Source organism: Uranotaenia lowii, chromosome 2 (genome assembly GCF_029784155.1).
Source record: "Uranotaenia lowii strain MFRU-FL chromosome 2, ASM2978415v1, whole genome shotgun sequence".
Lineage (NCBI taxonomy): Eukaryota > Metazoa > Arthropoda > Insecta > Diptera > Culicidae > Uranotaenia > Uranotaenia lowii.
Genome location: NC_073692.1, coordinates 150,042,990 through 150,062,979, shown reverse-complemented (window position 1 = coordinate 150,062,979; position 19,990 = coordinate 150,042,990). Strand labels below are relative to the sequence as shown.

Here is a 19,990-nt window from a genome sequence, read left to right as displayed (position 1 = left end):
TGTTTAGTTTGATGAACGGTTTCTTTTAAAAGTAAACTGGTGCTTTCGTAATCGCTCCCACTGTGCTTCAACTGACCAATTCATTGAATGTTTTACTCCGCCACGAGTGTTAGTTCTGGTTTGTTGTTTGTATGCGATGTTGGAGCACCGTACCGGCTGGCTAATCGATTGATGCTTGATGCAGCCATACTGTGGCTACAAGCTCCAAGAGGGGAACATTTCCAACTTACTTCTCTCAGCTCAACTCAGCAGCAGCAGTGCAGTGGCGAGCGTCGTCGGGTAAACATCGCTTTTTCGTGGTGCAACGTGGTTGTTTGTTGTTCGGTCGAGCGCGTGCCGGCGTGAGTTGGATCGATTTTTTAAGTTTGTTGTTTTTGTTTGGAGCTAGCGCAAAAACAACAACATAACGACATCGGATGCGTAGTTGTGTTTGTTGAACAGTGTTGGTCGAATTTAATTAGTGGTTTTTGTCAAAATTATTCGTTATTTGCTTCGTGATATCCCAATTATGAGAAAATACCTTATAACAATGTGTACCGGAAACCGTCTGATTCCGGATATCTAGTTAATTATAACAACTTCTGAATTGAATTCTGGTCTTTGTGATATCCTAAAGAATGCTTATGCCACATCCTTTGTAATAGTCGACAATGGCAAACCCTTTATGTATCCACTCGACGGTGAGTTCCCCAGTCTAGCTTAAACTTGAGTTCGGTTCGCTACTGGGATTACACAATGGCGATCCTGCCATTTGTGATTTCTGTCTTCGATAGAGAATCGATACAAGAACCGGACATAACAAAAATGATACTCATTATGAAGTAACCTTTATTTGTATTTCTCAAACTATTTGACCAATACTGTAGACAAACACAGGCAACAACGTCAGTGCGGCTGATTCGTACGCCTCAACGCGACATTTGCGTAGTGTAGTTGGAGCCATCCACGAGGAGGCTTATAGATTAATGGTGTTTTTTTTCCACTGTTGTTTCAATTCTCTGTTTCCAAATGTTTACATGCGGTGAATTCCAGTAGTGAAATCAACAATCCCAACACCCCGCTAGGTATTGTGGTCGGTGTGGTCAGCTGACATTGACTGACGCTCTAGGTTCGGAAGTAATTACCAAAGAGAAGCCTCATCTCTGGACGCTAACGGTAGTGTCTCGAAGTTTTTTTTTGGCTCAGTGAGTCCGGGTTTTTTTTTTCGATTAGGAGCCAAGAAGAAGTGTTAATCTCGTCCGGATACCATGTGGCTTTCGGGGGCAACCCTCGGGTTGCTGCTGGTGGGTTTGGTAACAGTGCTACTCTGGCTGTACGACAACCTGAAATCTCTGGTGCAGATTGTGACGTCAGTGCTGGCTCCTTACTTTGTGCCAGCAGAAAATAAACCTCTTGCCGAACGTTTCGGTAAATGGGCAGGTGAGACATCGTATCGCGCGTTTGGATTTCCGGGGGCAGGACACGAACAAGCCGGTCATGCGTGACCGTTGCCCTGCATTTTGATTTCGGACGACCCAAATGGTGAAGTGGCTTGGTTGGTTGAGCTTTTGCTGGTGCTGGCGCACATGTTGGGTTTATTGTGATTGATGGGTATAAGTGAGGCGTTTGGAAGATTTGAAGGAAAATTTGGAGGCTTATGTGAGTCTGAGAGTCTTGTAGCAGTGAAGAAAGTTTTATGAAACCAGAGATGGTGAAAATCAAACTGCCAAACTTTCCCAAAATTTTATACGCTCAGGAGTGCTCAGTAATCAAGTTATTGGCCGTATAAAAAGCTTTTTAAAGGCAACTGAAATATGATTTACAATCAGGTTTGTGGTGTAAGCAGATTAATACAATCAACAATAATACATCTATTCCAAAGAGTTTTAATTTTATGAAAATATATTATCCCTGAAATCGGAGTCTAGTAAGGGTGTTCAGGGCGTCCTTAGTTGTTATGATCTCATTGTGTGATAAAATCGCTTTCCACGCATGACTTTTTTTTACGTCTGCTAGCAGTCGATGATAGTCGCTAGAGACTAAATCTAGTGATTTCGATAGATGTTCTAAAAATAAAATCATAAATATTGAATGAGCTGACTACAAGAAGTAAAAATCCATCCAAATAAAAAAAAAGTAGGGAATAGTGGTTTTACGTGGGTCATGGGAAAACGTGGACCATTCTAAATATCTCAGCTGTGTGTTGACATAAAAATCTCAATCCATCTGTTAACTTTGTCGCTCTGCGTAAGCATATATTGCTATACGTCAGGGATGAGCAACCCGCGGCCCGCGAGCTGCCTGTGGCCTGCGATACTCTTTTGTGCGGCCCGCGAAGCTTTTTTTTAAATTTTTATGCCTAAATTTTTTTTCTACTATGGGTTGTGTGGAAAATTTTTGTGAAAATCATTATATTCGTTTCAAGCATAAATAAAGTTGGAGGATAGATAATATGCTCAGCAGATATATTTTTTTGAACTATATATACTGGCAAAAAAATTTAAACCAAAACCTTGAGAAATATTTTTATTTCTGAATATTCACGAAAATTACGAAAGTTTAATAACAAAGCCTGGGTGGATGATTTTAGATTTTTTTAACAACATGAATCAGCTGTCATCAAAGTTGCCGACAAAAATTATTAGTTTTTGATAAAACAATAGATATCTGAAATTCTGATATTTTATAACAAACATCTATCAATTGAGTTATTTCACTTAAAATACACATTCCATACTAACAATGTCCAGAGGCCGGCATTAAAACGCTATTCGCTAATTAGTTTGCTACATTTTTGATTGAATATTTATTTTTTTACTTTATTTTTAGAGAATGATGGATGAACAAACTCCAATGCCTTGTGGAAAATAACATTGCTTGAATAATTGCATTTAGTGGAGTTTGAATATTCATTGCTTCACCAGAAGTCTCGTGAGAGAATAAATTTGTAAACATAAAAGTAGCGGACTAATAAGCGATTAGCGATTTATGGCCAGACACTAGAGAAGAAACATGTATCAGCATTCTTCCTTGACTGATTGCTTGTGGTCGAGTTTGTCTATCCGCTAGTACAAAAGTTTGGTGAAAAAAATAAGTAAAACTGAAAGTTATATAACAAAAACGGAGCTGATAAATTCGCGATTAGCGTTTTTATGCTGAACACAGCCAAAGTCATAATAAAGTTCTGGAAATCCTATCCTTTTGATGGTTAAATAAGATTGAAAATTATGAAAATCTTAAATATGTCAATTCTAGATTCAAGAATGTAATTTTGAAGATAGTTGCTCAAAAGTATATGAAATTGAACATTTTTTGTGATTTCGGCAACCTTGCTCAACATCTCAGTGCAATTATCCAATAAAGGGGTTTTTTCCCGTTTTTATTTAGGGAAAAAAATCTTGCTTCGAGGAGTCTAATTGTTGAAAAAATCACAGAAAATCAATTAGCGACGTTCAACGCTAAGAAAACGGTGATTTCTTATAATATATATTTTTAGTTATCACTGTGGTAAGCTCCAGAAGATTTTTAAATAGAACTGATGACAAATAATACCATTGGTTGTATACATGAATGTTCACCAACAAGTACTATTAAAAAATTAAGAGAATTTAAAAGTAACAAAGATTTAGTGATGTCCCTTTTCAATATCAGGTATTTAAAAATTCGTGTTGAAATTATGTTTTTAAACAAATGAATTCGTTTTATCTTCCCTTTTTCTGATTTGTTTTCGCCAAAAATTTTAAATTATAAAAAAACAACATGAAGCTCTGCTTATTTTATGAAAAAAAGTTATTTTAAATGAGTGCGGCTCGCCGACAATATTTCAAATTTAAATTTGGCCCGTTGGTTCAAAAGGTTGCTCACCCCTGCTATATATTGTTGACTTAAATATGCATCGTGCGCTTCTTTTATTTGACTAGCTTTAACAATTTACTTACATAACTAAACAAGCACCCGAAAATTCCATCTATAATGTATTGGATTTAGAATATTTTCGCTCAAAAAACTTGTTGATTCGCGAGAGCCGTGTAGAAGAATCATATCCATGGCAAAAAACCGCATAAAAAGAAGCCGTGTTATGAAAACTGAGCAAAATCAAACCGCGTAAAAAAAGACCTTAGTGTACAGTCTTATCTTGCTTTTTTACATGGAAAAGTAATTTTTCATTAATTATCAATAAGTCACTCAAACGCAACCAATTTGCGAATAATCTCTTGTGGGGAATCATGGGTCAAATAATGAGGGGTATCTTGGGCCCAGTGATGCCATTTTCTACCGTGACAGACGGAGAACGGAGAATAAAAAACCGCCGTGCGATAGACGCAACACACCCTGGGAAAATTTTTTGTTTCTTCCCACACATTATTCGCACACAGGTTTCTTGAGCAACTCACACCAAATTCCAATAGCTCTCTGTAACTTACATCTTAAGAGAGAATAGAGGATCTCAAAACCGATTTAGTAGAGTTTTTTTTATGGATGGACTGCTTCCATAATATGGCAACACTAATTTTGATTTATTTCATAAAAATATAAAAGGCATAGATTTTTATAAAACTTCAGCTTTGTCATTTGAAAATTATCAGTTTTTGCTGTATTTAGCATTTTGAATGAAATTATATGGAAATATTGCCATAAAAACATTACCCACAACATAAATGGGTGTATTGAATCCGCACGGTTTGAGGTTCAGCATTTTAGACAACAGTTATGATAAATTCGTTTTCTCGAAAACAGAAGGAGTTTTGAATATAAAAATTTCTCCAATGTATAGAAAACAGATGTCTGCTCATGTGTATACAAATATTGTAAACATAATCGATATAGTTTTTGATTAAATCAGTATTCTGCTTAGTAAAGCTTAGTTCTTTTAGAAATGGGACACTTTCATTTGCTAATAGCTCGTTAACTAGTTATTGGATATTAAAAATTTTGACAGCATTTTGTTGCCTGTAAAAAGTACTATTCGACCTATTTTTTTCAAAATTTAAAATTTACGCGTTTTTGAGATATGTACGATGCAAGAGAAAAAGAAAAAAATAATTTTGCACAGTTTCCTTGAAAATACGTCATTATCAAATTGATAGCTGACAAAACCGTTGATTATTCAAAGAATTACTGAGTTTTTGTGGTGGATAAGTATGCAAACACTGTCAATAATGTCCACAAAGTTCAAATCAAGCATTGGAGTGAAGCACATGATCGGCAACAACGGTTAAGGATCATCAAGGAAGTCAAGTCTCATACCAGCATTTTTAATTTTCAATGAATGAAAAACTAAGGGTAGATCGCTGAAATGTCCAAAACATTTTTCTCCGATAAGCTGATAGTGTTGCCTAGTGATGACTCATTGAAATCCAACCTCAAACATCTATTTTTTGATAGTTCCAAAGCTCTTAAGCTGTAAAACCGGTACCGAAAAAAAACGTTCAAAAATGTGGTAAAAAATAATCAAATTTGTTCATTTCGAAACAACTGTATCCACTTAAATGCTTCCAGTTTCCAGTTTCCAGAGAAGTATTGGACCAAAAAGTATCAGAAATTGAAGAAGGAGGGTGAAGCCACCTAAAATATAGATTTTACGAAGTATAAGTTGGAGAAACTGATCAATACCATGACTGAAAAAAGTGTGCGCCGGCCAATGGGAGATACCACGAATAAAGTAGAAATTTCTTTAACAAAAAACGGTAAATATTTTTTTTTCAAATTTTTTCATAAAAGATCATAACATAACCTTCTTTTTCTTCATAGAAAGTATTTCGTTCAAACGAATGGTTTTTTAGATACAGGCATTCGTAACTGTCCCATTTCTAAAAGAACTAAGCTTTAGGCGCATGTAGCCTGTTTCTCCCCTACAGCTAAAAATCTCTGCGATATGTTTCAGAGTATCTCTACCGAAAATCGAAAACCAAGCATGTCGGTGATTCTCGTTGTAGAAATTGCACGCCTACTTGAGCCACCTATATTTTGGTGTTTTTATCAAATTTATGACAAAAAATACGTTTATCTTAACTTTTAAATTAAATTTTTTAACGCCAAATGAAAAGTTATGAGAAACAATCTGTCAATTTTATTCAATGCAAAAGGGACGAACATTAATCTTTAAGAAGAAATTTTATCAAAGCGTTCGCAAGCCAGGTTTTTGAAACTATTCGATCATACAAAACCCTTATTTTTATTTCTTTACCTGAAATTCCTTCACAATAACTAAATGAAAAATGAAATTACAGTTCTGGGTCAACTCATAAACTTTGCATGTTAATTGATTTGATTTGATAACCAACGATTACTCACCATTTATCCAAATCCAAAAAAAATCCTTTTTTCAAAACAGTCAGAACTGGGGGAAAATAATTTGTAAAAACTTGAAAATAATTTGCTCAATGATACGTTGGAAATGTAGAAAACCATTCCTTTTATTTTTACATTTTATGTTTGATAATAAAGAAGTTATAGAGCAAAAAAAAATTGAATTTATGCTTTGTACCTGTAAATAATCACATTTTCACAAAGCGATTTCATAACATCAGTATTGATTTCATAACATCAGTATTGAATTTAAGCTGTTTTAGAAATGTTCATAAGTCTTGATGAAGTTGGTGGATGAAAGAAGGATTTTTTACCTAGCAAATCTAATGTTTCCTGAGGTTTGATTTTTCTAAATGTGTTCAGAAACAAGATTTTTTTTTAAGTTTTTGTTTAATAAGATGGCAAGGAATTGCCAACTCAAAAAACACCTTCTTGATCTTAATCTGGACATGTATACGATCCGAAGCTGGCAAACACAGTTCGCATTCAGACATGCGTAAACTTGCGTCGGAAAAAATCGTTCTGCTGATTTCTTCCGAGTTTACCGAACACAGAATGCGCGCGAACATTCGTTGTCCGACAAACCGAGCGAACAGTACCTCGCACCATCCTCTCACTCATTTCCAGAGATGCCAATGTGCCTGTTTTTTTCAGGATTTGCCTGATTTTTCGAGGCTCAGCCTGAAAACCTGATAAGCCATTGAGTTTCCCTGAATTTTCATTTTTAGAAAAGGGAATTGAAGGGAATTTTTCGATTGCTTGATTCAGTAGAATTATTCAACCAAGTAGGCTCACAACACATATCCCTTCCACAACACATGTCCCTACCACTTTTAGCCACGCCCCGCTGCGTTGTCCGATTGATGTGTTCGGTTGCCGAAGAAAGACGAGTTTGAATTTTGAATTTGCAGAACTATACGTTCGTCTTTTTGATGTTTCTGTTGATTGCGGTAAACTCGACCAAGTTTATCCGAAGCTCACTTACTGATGCTTTTCGAGTTGAACCTATCGAATCATTGCATTTTTTTTTCAAAGGAGTTTAACCCATTTAGGTCATTCTTCCTCGATCATTGCAGTTTGAGTGTAACGAAATAAAAGCGATCTGCAAATTTTGTATCATGATGATAGACTTAGAAGGTTATGAAAAACGCTCTAAGTTTACCTGATTTTGATGCACTCGAAAGTGATGCTAATCCATAGCACTAAGACCTTATGACAAATTCGAAATTTAAGAGTAAATTTACTAAAACGTTCATAAAAACATAATGTATTTTTGATTCGTGAGAAGTGAAACTAGCGTTGGATTGGAAGGACGTGTAAAATGTTTTATTTTCGTGGCAAAAAAATATATGTTTTTGAATTCTCGATTTCGATTTTAATTGAATTTTAAGTAGTATAGTAAGTGTAAGCAGCCCAGGGATGACCAAGCTTAGGAACCTGTTATCTTTTATGCGGTCGATTTCTCGAAAAAATCTTCATTGAGCAAAAGTTCAACACACAACCAAATTTTCTTTTATTATATTTTTTTCCTAAAAGTTATTAATTCATAAGTAATAATCATAAATTGACACAAACATTCTTGAATTTCACTACTAAACATTTTTATCATGTCATCATTAAGTACCATATTGAGAAATTTGCATTTTTATTATGTGACTTAGATTATGAATCTGATGGATCCTTTCCAAATGATTTTTAATTTCAATAAAACCAAGTTTACGTCATTTATTCAACTTTATAAGCAAATAATCAACGTTTAGGTGTATTTTCGAAAATATGAAATCTCAAAAATCCGAGCTTTGATTGCATTTCAATCTTAGCAAGATCATAAATCGTAAAATTCTATAAAATATTAAATATGTTGAAATATATGAACTCAACAAAAGTTTGTCAATTGCAAACGGACATGTAAAAAACAATATAGGAATATATGATAGATATTAGATATATATGTATATTTCCTTATACCACTTTTAATTCAATTCAATGTGAAGGGTAAATCATACTTCATTTACATCATAATAATACCTCTTTAATAAATTTTAGAATTTCATTTGGAAAAATTGAAAATTTGACGTAAAAATTAATAAAATCAAATCAAAACAAGAATTGAAGAGTAAAATTATAAAAGATCCTTTTTTTATAACATCACTTTCATAGTCCAGTGGTCGTCAACCTTTCGAGGCAAAAATAACAAATTTTCAAAATTTCTCAATTCGAAAGAGTCACACTATAGATTTTTTAAATAATACATATACTGCCGCTGGAAGCATAATTGTCACATGTTACATTTTGATATGTGCGGTATTTTGGTGTCTAGCGCCTCATTGCGAAGATTATTTTTATAATATTTAATAAAAATATGTTTTAGAGTGAATTTTATGTTTCTATCAAAGAACGGCAAACAAAAAACTTGAAATATGTCCTCTAGACACCAAAAAGTAAAAAATTTCAGAATGTAACATGTGACAATTATGCTTCCAACGGCAGTATAGTTCCGTTAAAAAAAGATTGAAATAACGTCTAACAGCGCTCACTTTTTCCTAATTTTACAAGCAAATGCATGACAACCCAGCAAACATGAAATCGCATCAGAACTGCATAGTAAAAAAGATCGTAAAAAATGTCGTCTGAAGTCAGTTTAAATCGGATATGATAGAAAGTTCGCCAAGTTTGTGAATTTTAAAATGATTTTGCTTTCACGTGGGATTCAAGTGAGAAAATCATCGTCATTTTCTCGCTACAACCAGAAGTGCATCCAGATGGCTAAAAATCAAATGGGTATTGAGTACCGTAAACTGGGGGAACTTTGATCACTTTTTTCATTCATTTTCGAATATTTTGGAAGGGGTTGCTCTTTCGTAATACCTCAAAGCTTTAAAACCCTAACTGAGGTGAGGAGTATTAAACATGATCATTGATTGCAGTTAATTGAAATGACATTGGTGGTTATAATTAAACGATTGTTACAAAACCAGATTTCGAGTTTCGGGGTAATTTTGATCACTCTGGTTTATACGTATCTCAACATCATCATATTTATTGTTTTGATGCCATTAAGCACACAAGGCTCAAAACATCGATAACTGTATTTTTTTGTTTGGACTCAATTGAATTTTTCAACGTTTTCTTTCAAAAACAAATATACTCGAAAGATGGACAACGTTGCTGCATACATTTAGGGGCAAAAACTATAAACCTTTCCTGATATTTTTTGGCTTCAAAAACAAATAAAATTTTACCTTCATGCAATTCCCCAAGTCCTCGTTCTATTCCCATGTTCTTTGTTTCTTCAAAATGAACCATTTGATAGGGGTTTTAGCCATTTTTTCTATTCGGGCTTTTTCATGGAAAATGACCGTTCGTTTTCATTATCCAAAAATTATCATCAAATGACTATAAAAAATACCACTTAAACTAAACCTAAACCAAGAAAAAATTTGAACTTTCACATAAAACAACCCATTTGCTCCTCAATGCTTAAATTTGATCAGGAGAGATGTTTGTTTGTAAGCCTTAAAAAAAACAGATTTTTTAAGATTTTAAAATGATATTTTAAGTAATATAAAAAATTGCCTAATAAAAACCAAATTTAGGTTAATGGTAACTCAATTTACAGGCTTTCAAACGTAGAAAACAGTTTGTAGATATTTTAACTTTATACATAGTTAATGATGATTATCTGAAAAAAAAATTCATGTTGATCAAAGTTACCCCGCTGATCAAAGTTCCCCCAGTTTACGGTACCTAATATTGACTAATGAGAGAACTGGAAAAAATTGTCGCTGGCAACGATTTGAAGGCTATAAGAGCAAAATCTTGTGCTCTCTTGCATTTTGTCCGATAGGTAAGTGTCAGATAACATCCAATTGGTGTAGTTTTCGTCGCTTAAGAAGAAATAAAATTTATGTTTCTATATTGCCTCCACCTTGAAAGATAAATTCTGTTTTCTCAACTATTATACGATCATTCTATAGTGTTTATGGTACGTATATCAAAACAGCATTGAATATAGCTACAAAAATGTTTGCAGGAAAACCGCCAAAATTAACTACTTCTTGCTTCAAGAATATGACAAAGATTTTTTATTATTGATAGAAATTGGGTTGCCAGATTTCATTTTATTCACCAAACTTCGTAAACTTTCAGATAACTGCCCATATATTATGAAATCTGTAATTTCTTTTCCAATGGTTTAGCTACAATTTTGCAAAACGAAAGTTCTAAATAAATGAGTTTTTTTTAACCTAGTTTTAAATTGAAAATTTTGGAATCCGATTTCCAGATATTGCCGGGTTTTTGGGTTGAAGTGCCCGAATTATCCCATCCTGTATACGTTTGAAGAAAAAAAAACTGGAAAGCTTATTTTTTAATCATATTTATCATGAGATACGAATATTGAAACAAGTTCAGTAGTATTAAAAAAGCTAATCCGGATCTTTTTTACCCTAACCGGCTATTTTCATCTTTTTTCAACCCAGAAAAAATACAGGAAATACACACTCTAAACATTTCGGGTTGCACGATTTCAAATACATTTTTCGTTAAGTTGTAGGTCGGAATGAAGCGCCGATGTGGTCTAGCGGATTGGCTGGCACGAGTCTGGAGATTTGTCAAACTTAAAAAAAAAAACCAAAATCTGAACCTGAAATAAATATTCGGTCTATTCGCTCAACTATACGGTAAGCCGAATACTCAGCTTAACGGTTTTTAGGCGATATTGGGCTTCGAATATACAGTATTTTCGGATAAATTCGTAGCATGGATAATGGGCAATTTAGTTTTCAGGTGTACACTTATGTGGTTCGAAAGATTTTTTCGCAGGGTAGAAAAAATCACTATAAAACTAAAACAATCTATTGAGAGAAATAAAAAATGAAACGAGTTATTATGATGCAATGTGTTTTTGGTAGTTAGCTTTGTACTGATTTTATACCTTAAACATCTTATTTGATTCATAACTTTGTTCCCATGGTATTGTTCTGGTCCCAGAGTGAATTTTTCTTGTCTTGGCTAGATCTTTCTAAGCATATTTTTTACATCGATGTACACCAGAAAACCAAATTTCCTATATTTTTGGCCATTATCCTTCGTAAACCGAAAAAAAATTTGAACAAAAAATAATGAAAAAATTAATCGAAAACGCTCACTGAAGAAGGTAAATAGTTGCTATCGAAATACCGGTATATGAACTTTTCATTTACCGTGGTTGAATTGAAAGGAATCTTTCGATTGCTTTGATTCAATGAAACTTCTTTTGTTCTTTTTCTAATGGCAAGATGACTTCTAAAGGAAAATAATCATGATCACTCTCAAAATTTCTGACCATTCGAATACTGCTGGGTAAAACGTACTCCACCTTACCATCGACTGTATCATTTCGTAAGGACATCATGCTTGTATCATTAATTACGGTATAAAGCGGCTGCCGGACGGGCGGTGTATTGTAAGCGTCAAGCTAGGCTGATCGTGTCCGATACGGTGAATTTGATTATCGATAGCTCTGCAAGCTTATAGTTACATATTGATTGTCCAGGGTTCTAACCATACAATGTATCACATTTCAAAGTAGGTAATAATTAAGGTTGAAGAAGTTGATGGTAACTGGGCTTAATTAAGTCGAGATGAGTCATACAATTAACTTGACAAAGAAGTAAGGACCTCAATCGGAAAATCCTTGAAGAAAATAAATTGATTTTTTCTGGTGAGTCCTGCTGTTTTAAACACAAAACCTTATGTTAATTTGTGTGTGGTTTACTTGGCCAACCAATTTTTCAATCAGCATGACCATTTAGTGGAACAAGTTGATAATTTCCGCTTCCCATTAGAACAGCCAAGTCAGCATGGCTGTTCTCAAATCAAAGATCTGATTGGAAATCGAAAATTAATTTTTCTATAAGGGAGGGAGACCGCCGACCACAAATAATGGAGCCCAACCAAGCCAAAACCACCATCTATTGGATTGTGTCGAAATCAGCTCAGCGTGGATAGTACTTAGCTACAATTATAATCAAAATTGTTCTTTTCCTTTTTGTTGGGGTATCACCGTAACGACAACAACCCAGTGATTACCGGCAGTACCGATGGCATCGGCAAGCAATACGCCTTCCAGTTGGCCGCCCGGGGTCTCAACATAGTGCTCATCTCACGGACCGCTGAGAAACTGATGGCCGTGGCGGCGGAAATCGAACAGCGGCACCAGGTGAAGACCAAGTGGATTGCGGCTGACTTTGGCCAGGGTCGACCCGTCTTCGAGAAGATACGGCAGGAGCTGGCCGGTGTCCCGGTGGGAATTCTAGGTAAGTGGCATGGGGTTTTTAATTTTGATATCTGAATAGTGTTTTGAGTATTTGGAGACATATTTTTTAAACATGTAATAGAGAACCTGTATCATAAGAGAAGCAACAAAACACAAAAGAGCTGTAAAAATCGATTCCCATCGATCCGAGCTTTCACACTAGAGCTTTTTGTTCTCAAGTTAAGAATGAAGCAAAGGAGAGTATTCATTCATAAATGAATATATGATATACGGAAAATAATAAAAAGGTAAAATTTACCTTTTTGCGAGGTGATTTTTTTCCACCCCTTTTTCGAGGTGAATTTTACCTTTTTTTCATTCACCTAGCAAAAAGGTAAATTTTACCTTTTTTCAATTCACCTAGCAAAATGGTAAATTTTACCTTTTTCCCATTCACCTAGCAAAAAAGTAAATAATATCGTTTTCCCATTCACTGATTTGAAAGGTAAATGCTTGTTGGTTTGGTTGGTTTCTTCAATAAAAATGAAAACAAAATTAATTGAAAAATTTATATTTATTTTATAAATAAATAGGGACAATTCATTATATTATTTTTTAAATATATCACCTTGTTAAAAAAAAATTATTGAGGTAAGTCCTTTTTTCGCCAGGCTCGTGGCAATTCGACTTCTCGTTCTTCCGCGCCATAATGGCGACTTATCCAGTCAGGTCCGGCTTTTCCGGAATGATATCTGGAGGATGACGTGAATACACCTCGAAGCTGGGACAATCTGAAACAAAAGCAAATTATTATGATGAGAACCAGCACAACTAAATAATTGCTAAGAAAACACTTACCACTCTGTTCCGATTTTTCCATATTGGCACGAAACAAAACTTCCCTTCTGAACGACAAAACAGCTTAACCTCAATAAACGGATTCGGCAAATTGATACTTTTGTTCGAGATGAATTGTACCGTTTTGTTTAGCTCAATCCAGGTCAATTTCACCTCGCTACGAGGTAAGTTTTACCTTATTTGGATTAACCTTTTTTCTAGGTGAATTATACTTTTTTATTGAGCTCAATTCAGGTGAACTTCACCTCGCTACGAGGTAAGATTTACCTTTTTAGGATTCACCTTTTTTCTCGGTGAATTGTACCTTTTTTCCAACCTCGATTCAGGTAAATTTTGCCTTGCTGTGAGGTGAGTTTCACCTCGAAGAGGTAGAAGTTACCTTTTTGGCTTTCACGAGCGTTCACCTTTGCTAACTCGGTAAATTTTACCTTTTTATTATTTTCCGTGTAAGGATTGTAGGAGGGTTGTATACACCAGTGGTTGTATTTGGTTGAGAATGAATTGATCAACCTTCTCTCGCTCAACGCTTTACTCGGAAGCAAAGGTTGCTTTGAGGCAGCGAAAACGACAAAACCGATGATGCATACGCTCTCAACATGGCCCGCCTTCACGAAGCAATATACATTCGAGGCAGCGAATCCAAAAAACCAAACGAATGTCTCTCACTCATCTCCTGTACATTCTTGAGGGAACCGAATTCAAAAGGCACAGCAAACCCGAGTCTCCTCGTTTGTGCCTGGATCGAATACCTGAGGTTTTTCTGCTGTTGCTATTATTGCACAGCAACCGCACGCAGGCAGCTAGTGTTTCGTCTCTTTTTCCTCCCCCCTCCTTGCTCCATACGTTGCGGACCCATGCAATGCAATAAGCTCGGTTGTTGTCGTTGTTGCCTCAACCTTTGCGGCGAGGATGAAGATGTTCTCCTCAACGCAGCTATCGGCTTGAGTCCATCAAATTCAATAACGTAAATGAGTATGTGTGCCTCGTCTTCTTCATGCATCATGTAGCAACCGAACGTTGAGAGAGTTCGTTCGTGGCAGCAAACGAATAGTGTCTCTCAGAGCAGATCCTCCTCATGGGGGGAGGTTTGAATGAATGTATATGTATCGTCTCCTGTATTCCTATGCGAGGCCTCAAAGGGTGTATTTTGAGAGCCTCTGATGAGAAAATTGGTGAGGATTTCAATCACTGGTATACACAGAAAGAAAACTGTTTGGATTTTATCCAAATTTAATTTGTTCGTACCCTAGTATTAAGATCCACCGAGAATCAAATGAACTGTTTTTTTTTGTTGTTGCATTTATTGAGCATTCACTTTAGAGCATGGGTGGCCAAACCTTGGCCAGTGGACCACATGTGGCCCGCGACTAACTTTTTGTGGCCTGCGAAGCTCTTTTTGGAAAAGCCATGTCCTAAAAATTGAACATTTTTCTGGCCTGCGCCCGCGTGTTGATAAATATATCTGAATCTCCACTAGATAAATTCAAAACAAAGATCTGAAAATCTCTTCAATGATGTATTAGCTAAAGGGGTTAAAGTGTATAATAACTTATTTCAAGGAAAAAAAACACGCTTTAAAATTGTTGTGTTTGGCCATTTTCCACACATTTAAACATTTGCTATTTTCTTTCGAAAGTAAAAGTATGCAAATATAGTTTAAAAAATCAGAAAAATTCACCAAATATATTTTGAAACATGAAGAATCGTTTGTCATTATTTACTCTGAATCGATCATTTTTGCACTTATATCCCTTCGGTTCTGAGGCCCTCAATTAATTTTACAAAAAAGGTTATTGTTAATGAACATAGATACAGCAATTACAATAACAATACTTAAATTATCAAAATAGTACGATATTTGACACATTCTCTGTATATTCTTGAATACTAGGTAAATAATTAAACGATTAAATGGAAATACGATTGATTCTGGTGATTGCATATCATTGCACAGTGGTGCAGAACATCAATCTAGCTGTACGAAATTAATAGCGCCCAGAGATGAAAAGATAGACATTTGATGTCTTCAGCAATATTGTTCAGTTTTACATGGAGCACATTCTAGTATCAAAATTTTTGCCGAGGGGTCCACCGATAGCGAGATTAAAATGCTAATTTTTTTGTTTTTCAAGTTAGAGCTTTGATGTCTTCAACAAAGTTGTTTATCTAATCAAAATATATATCTTTGTTGAAAATGTAAAAATCCTATCACATCACCTTCTGGAGTAACAGTCAAAGTGAAAAAATAACTTGAAAAAACAGTTTTTTGAACCTGACACGTTGTAGGTTGGATAAAATGGTTCGCGTTCTTGGAAACAAAGTTGTAACAAGCCACGATCTACAATTGTCTCATACTTTATGATGGGTTTAGAAGTTGCTCAAGCCCTATAGAAAGCATTTAGTGGTTTTTATTGGCAATTTTGGAAGGCTCGTCCATCAAACAGTGCACATTTTCGCAACAGCCTCTTTTTTGTGATTATTTTTTATGATAAGCGAAACCATTTCCATTTGAAATTAGCGAAAAAATCGGTGGAACTAGTGGAGATTTAAATGCTTGAAAATACACTTTTTATATAAATAATACATATTTTACTTATAGAAAAAACGTTGAAAACATTAAATTTATTGATAAAGTGTTTCAGTTTTCGTTTATTTATTTTGTTTTTTTGAAAGACATTTAAATTCAAATTTTCAAACCATTCAAACTCAAAAAACTTATCTGTTAAGTTTGGTAGAGCACTAAATAAGTATTTGATATCATATAATTGAATAATAGAACAGGTTTTGCCAGTACACAGTAGTGCTCTACTAAATTTAACATATAAGTTCCATTAATTTTTTTTAAGCTTTAAATGATTTGAAAAATCAAATTGAAATGTCTTATAATAAAATAAAATATATAAAAGAAAACTGCAACACTTTTTTAATAAACTTAATGTTTTCAACGTTTTTTCTATAAATCAAAAAGGCATTTAAAAAAAATAAAAGCTTTTTTTAATCATTCAAATCTCTACTAGTTCCACCGATTTTCTCGCTAACTTCAAATGGAAATGGTTTCGCTTATCATCAAAAATAATCACAGAAAAAAGGGTGTTGCGAAAATGTCCACTTTTCGATGAACGAGCCTTCCAAAATTGCCAATAAAAAACACTTAATGCTTTCTAAAGGGCTTCAGCAACTTCTAAACCCATCATTAAGTATGAGACAATTGTAGATCGTGGCTTGTTACAACTTTGTTTCGAAGACAGCGAACCATTTGATCTAACCTACAACGTGTCAGGTTCAAAAAACTGTTTTTTTCATGTGATTTTTTTCACTTTGACTGTAACTCCAGAAGGTGATGCGATAGGACTTTGACATATTCAACAAAGATATGTATTTAGGTTAGATAAACAACTTTGTTGAAGACATCAAAGCTCTAACTTGAAAACCAAAAAAGTAAGCATTTTAATCTCGCTATCGGTGGACTCCTCGGCAAAAATTTTGATACTAGAATGTGCTCCATGTAAAACTGAACAATATTGCTGAAGACATCAAATGTCTATCTTTTCATCCCTGGCCGCTAGTAATTTCGTACAGCTAGATTGATGTTCTGCACCACTGTGCATTGGTATGGAGAACATTTGAGGTCTAGTTTTGAAAGTTTTAATGTTGAGGAATTTTGATATTCCCAGAAAATCGTAAGATCGAATCAATATTGTTTTAAAATCGAATCATATCAACATCATAAATAAAATTATACTTTTACAAAAACTTCAACCATTCGTAACTTGAATTCTATTTCAAAACCTTGTTCATCCATCCATTTTTAATAACTTTTGCAAATTCTATGAATATCGAATGTTTGCTCTGTATTTTTTTCCAATTTGTTTTTGTTTGCGAAGTTTCAACAGAAAATTGTATATTCATGAAAATTAAATAAAATCCAAATAAATTTTAATTGGCAACTTGTATTTTTGTACATCAATAATGAAAAACTAGATGAAATATACAGTTTGATAGTAGAATTCAACTCGAACCGGTTTGGTACTGACAAAGCTCCCAGAAGAACGACGTATTTTTTGCAACGTTTTTACTTTAAAAAGGTTCAATGATCATTAAAAACTTAAATTCGTATTCATCCTGATTATAGAAGGCCTCCGCAATACACTTGTAAAATCTTGGTTTGAAAAGAGTTGTAGTTTGAAAAATCAAAATTATTTAAGTTGTAGATAGAGTTCGTTGAAAAAATTATTCTTTGAAATGTCAAAAGCTTTTGAACGTTACTTTTTTTTCAAAAATTTCACTCTGCGAAAATTTGTCTAACAATTTTTTTTTAAGGAGGACGGTGAATTTAAAATCTTCAAATTGATCTAATTTCCATTGCAGTCTCGTGATTTAACATTTCTGGGATGAATTAACCTAGGAGGTTTTAAATGTCTTGAAAAGATTGACGTACATATATAGGTTTTGAGAGATAATTCATTTCGTATTGCCTAATTTTTCTTCTATTTTTCAAATGTAAAAAAATTTGTTGAAATAAGCGAGTAATTTAAATGACTTTTTAAGATGAATTCATACTAAGATTGCCGGATTTTTTCAGTGCGTATCCGGATCGGACAAATCCGGGCTATTTTATCTTAAAACCTGGAAAAATCCGTGCATTTTTTTAATACTCCTGAACATTTAATTTTTTTGGCCCGCCAGTCAACTTCATTTCTGAAATTCGGCCCGCCTGTTGGAAATTTTGACCACCAAGGCTTCAGAGCTTAAAAATTGATCTAAATAACAGAGCTGAGGATTTTTTGATCAAAACTTTGGGCGTGTAGGGTAGGGTTACCATATCCCGTGACACCATAAAGCAAGTTTCTAGCAAATTTAGAGTATAAATTTGAGAAAACGTCAATTTAATAGCTTAACAATATATCGCAATAATGAAACACATTTTTATAAGGATTTTGGATAAAAATGGTGGCTCGGATAATGCGGAAGCTCGGATAAGCGTGCTGTACATATTTCGTGCTATCTGAGGTGGCACCGAGATATTTCAATTTAATCAAATACTGTTAATGTCTTGGAGGTTATGTGACTTACATGACAATAATGATTTTCTTTCAAAATATCTTAAATTTTGTGCATTTTAATTACTGTTTGCATACTCAAAAACGCTCATCTTGCTCACTGTTTAAAACGACTAAAAATGCATGTTTATTAAAATATAATGATAAAGTAATTTGATATAAGCTGTATTTTTCGTAGTTTTGCATAAGATATGAAAAACTTCATAAAATGGAGGAAAAACGTTGGTTTTTCTGATCAAATGTCTTTCAACAAAAAAAAGAGTACATAAGCTTTAATTTCACAAAAAAAGAATACATCCATTTTTCGTTCGAAAAAGAGTACATGTTCTCTTAAAAAAGTACGTAAGGTATCGCTTGTATAGGGATCTTACACAGTGCATTAGTGTATTAGTAAGGCGTCCGGCAGACAAAATCAACAGTTTCATGCAAAATGAATACGATTCGAAATAAGAAAGTAATTTTTTGAGTTAATTTATGAAAACTATCGCAAATTTTTCAATATACAGCACATTTTTGAGAAGCCCATGCAATTGTTCATATGTTTGCAAATTTGTTTTCTGATTTCGAGTCAGGTTCTTTGAATAACAAATGAAGATTCTGTACAGGATACGATCGTTTCCTAGGGAAGCAGAAGAAATATTGCAATCTTCTACAAAAGTTCTGGGAGAACCGTTAAAAGTGCCTTTCAAACATAATGGTTATTATTTTTTTTGTTCTGCGTGTTTACGCACTTCTACCCGATCAAACATTCGAATAATTGTTTCCACTTGATTCGTAATACACCTGTTAACACTTTTTTTTTTAGAGAAAATGTGCTTTCATTTAAGTTTAGAAAACATTCTAGTTGAAATTAGCTTTTATTTTAGCAATAATTTAACGGAAATTAGCTTTTGCCGCATATTAAAAGCATGGATGTGTGCCCAAAAGACCTCTTGTATGTGTGTGTAGCAAGAGCCCTATGGCCACCCAGATTGGTTCGATATTCATCCGTTCATCAGGAGGATCGGTTCGAAATACTGTTTTGGTCCAAATTCGCGCTCTTATGAAACACATTTCCGGACGACGGTCAAGACGGTCAAACTGGCCGATTTCGAACTAAAACCTAACCGAATCATCATAAAAACGTTTATTTTTGGCAGTGGACCCATGTACAGTAGACTGGCCCATAACAAAAAAAAAACTTTATATTCCACGCGGCACCCCCTAGGTTGGTGTATTTAGGTGAAAAAATGACTTTCTTAAAGTTTCAGGTCATTTGGAAGAAGCACGAGCTGGCGCAAAGGAATTGAAATTTGTATGGAGATTTTCGGCAAAATGTATGAAAAATCCACATACTTTCATTTTTTATATTCTGAAATATGTTTCCAGTATGCAAGAAAGCTCAGAATTTAGAATGTAGAAGATTGTGACACGATACGAGTTGACTGTGATGAGTTATCTGCAATTGAATGTGTGATTTTTTCGCATTTCATGATATATCGTGAACGGTGTGTAGGTGGATTATTAATACTAACTTGATCGCATTGTCACACAATGAGAATTACAG

General features: G+C 34.3%; 1 protein-coding gene across 3 annotated transcripts in view; it reads left to right on the top strand.

Moving 5' to 3' along the window:
• The first annotated feature begins 202 nt into the window (after window positions 1–202).
• Window positions 203–19,990, top strand: part of LOC129743958 (inactive hydroxysteroid dehydrogenase-like protein 1) — a 69,487-nt gene continuing 49,699 nt past the window's right edge. The window contains exons 1-3 of one of the 3 annotated variants that reach the window (XM_055736209.1): window positions 203–341; window positions 1,033–1,419; window positions 12,354–12,587. In XM_055736209.1, the coding sequence (XP_055592184.1) occupies window positions 1,248–1,419; window positions 12,354–12,587 (406 nt within the window). In that variant the 5' untranslated portion in view covers window positions 203–341; window positions 1,033–1,247. Of the gene's footprint in view, window positions 364–1,032; window positions 1,420–12,353; window positions 12,588–19,990 lie in introns of all 3 variants that reach the window. The other 2 variants (XM_055736210.1, XM_055736211.1) reach the window with 2 other exon arrangements.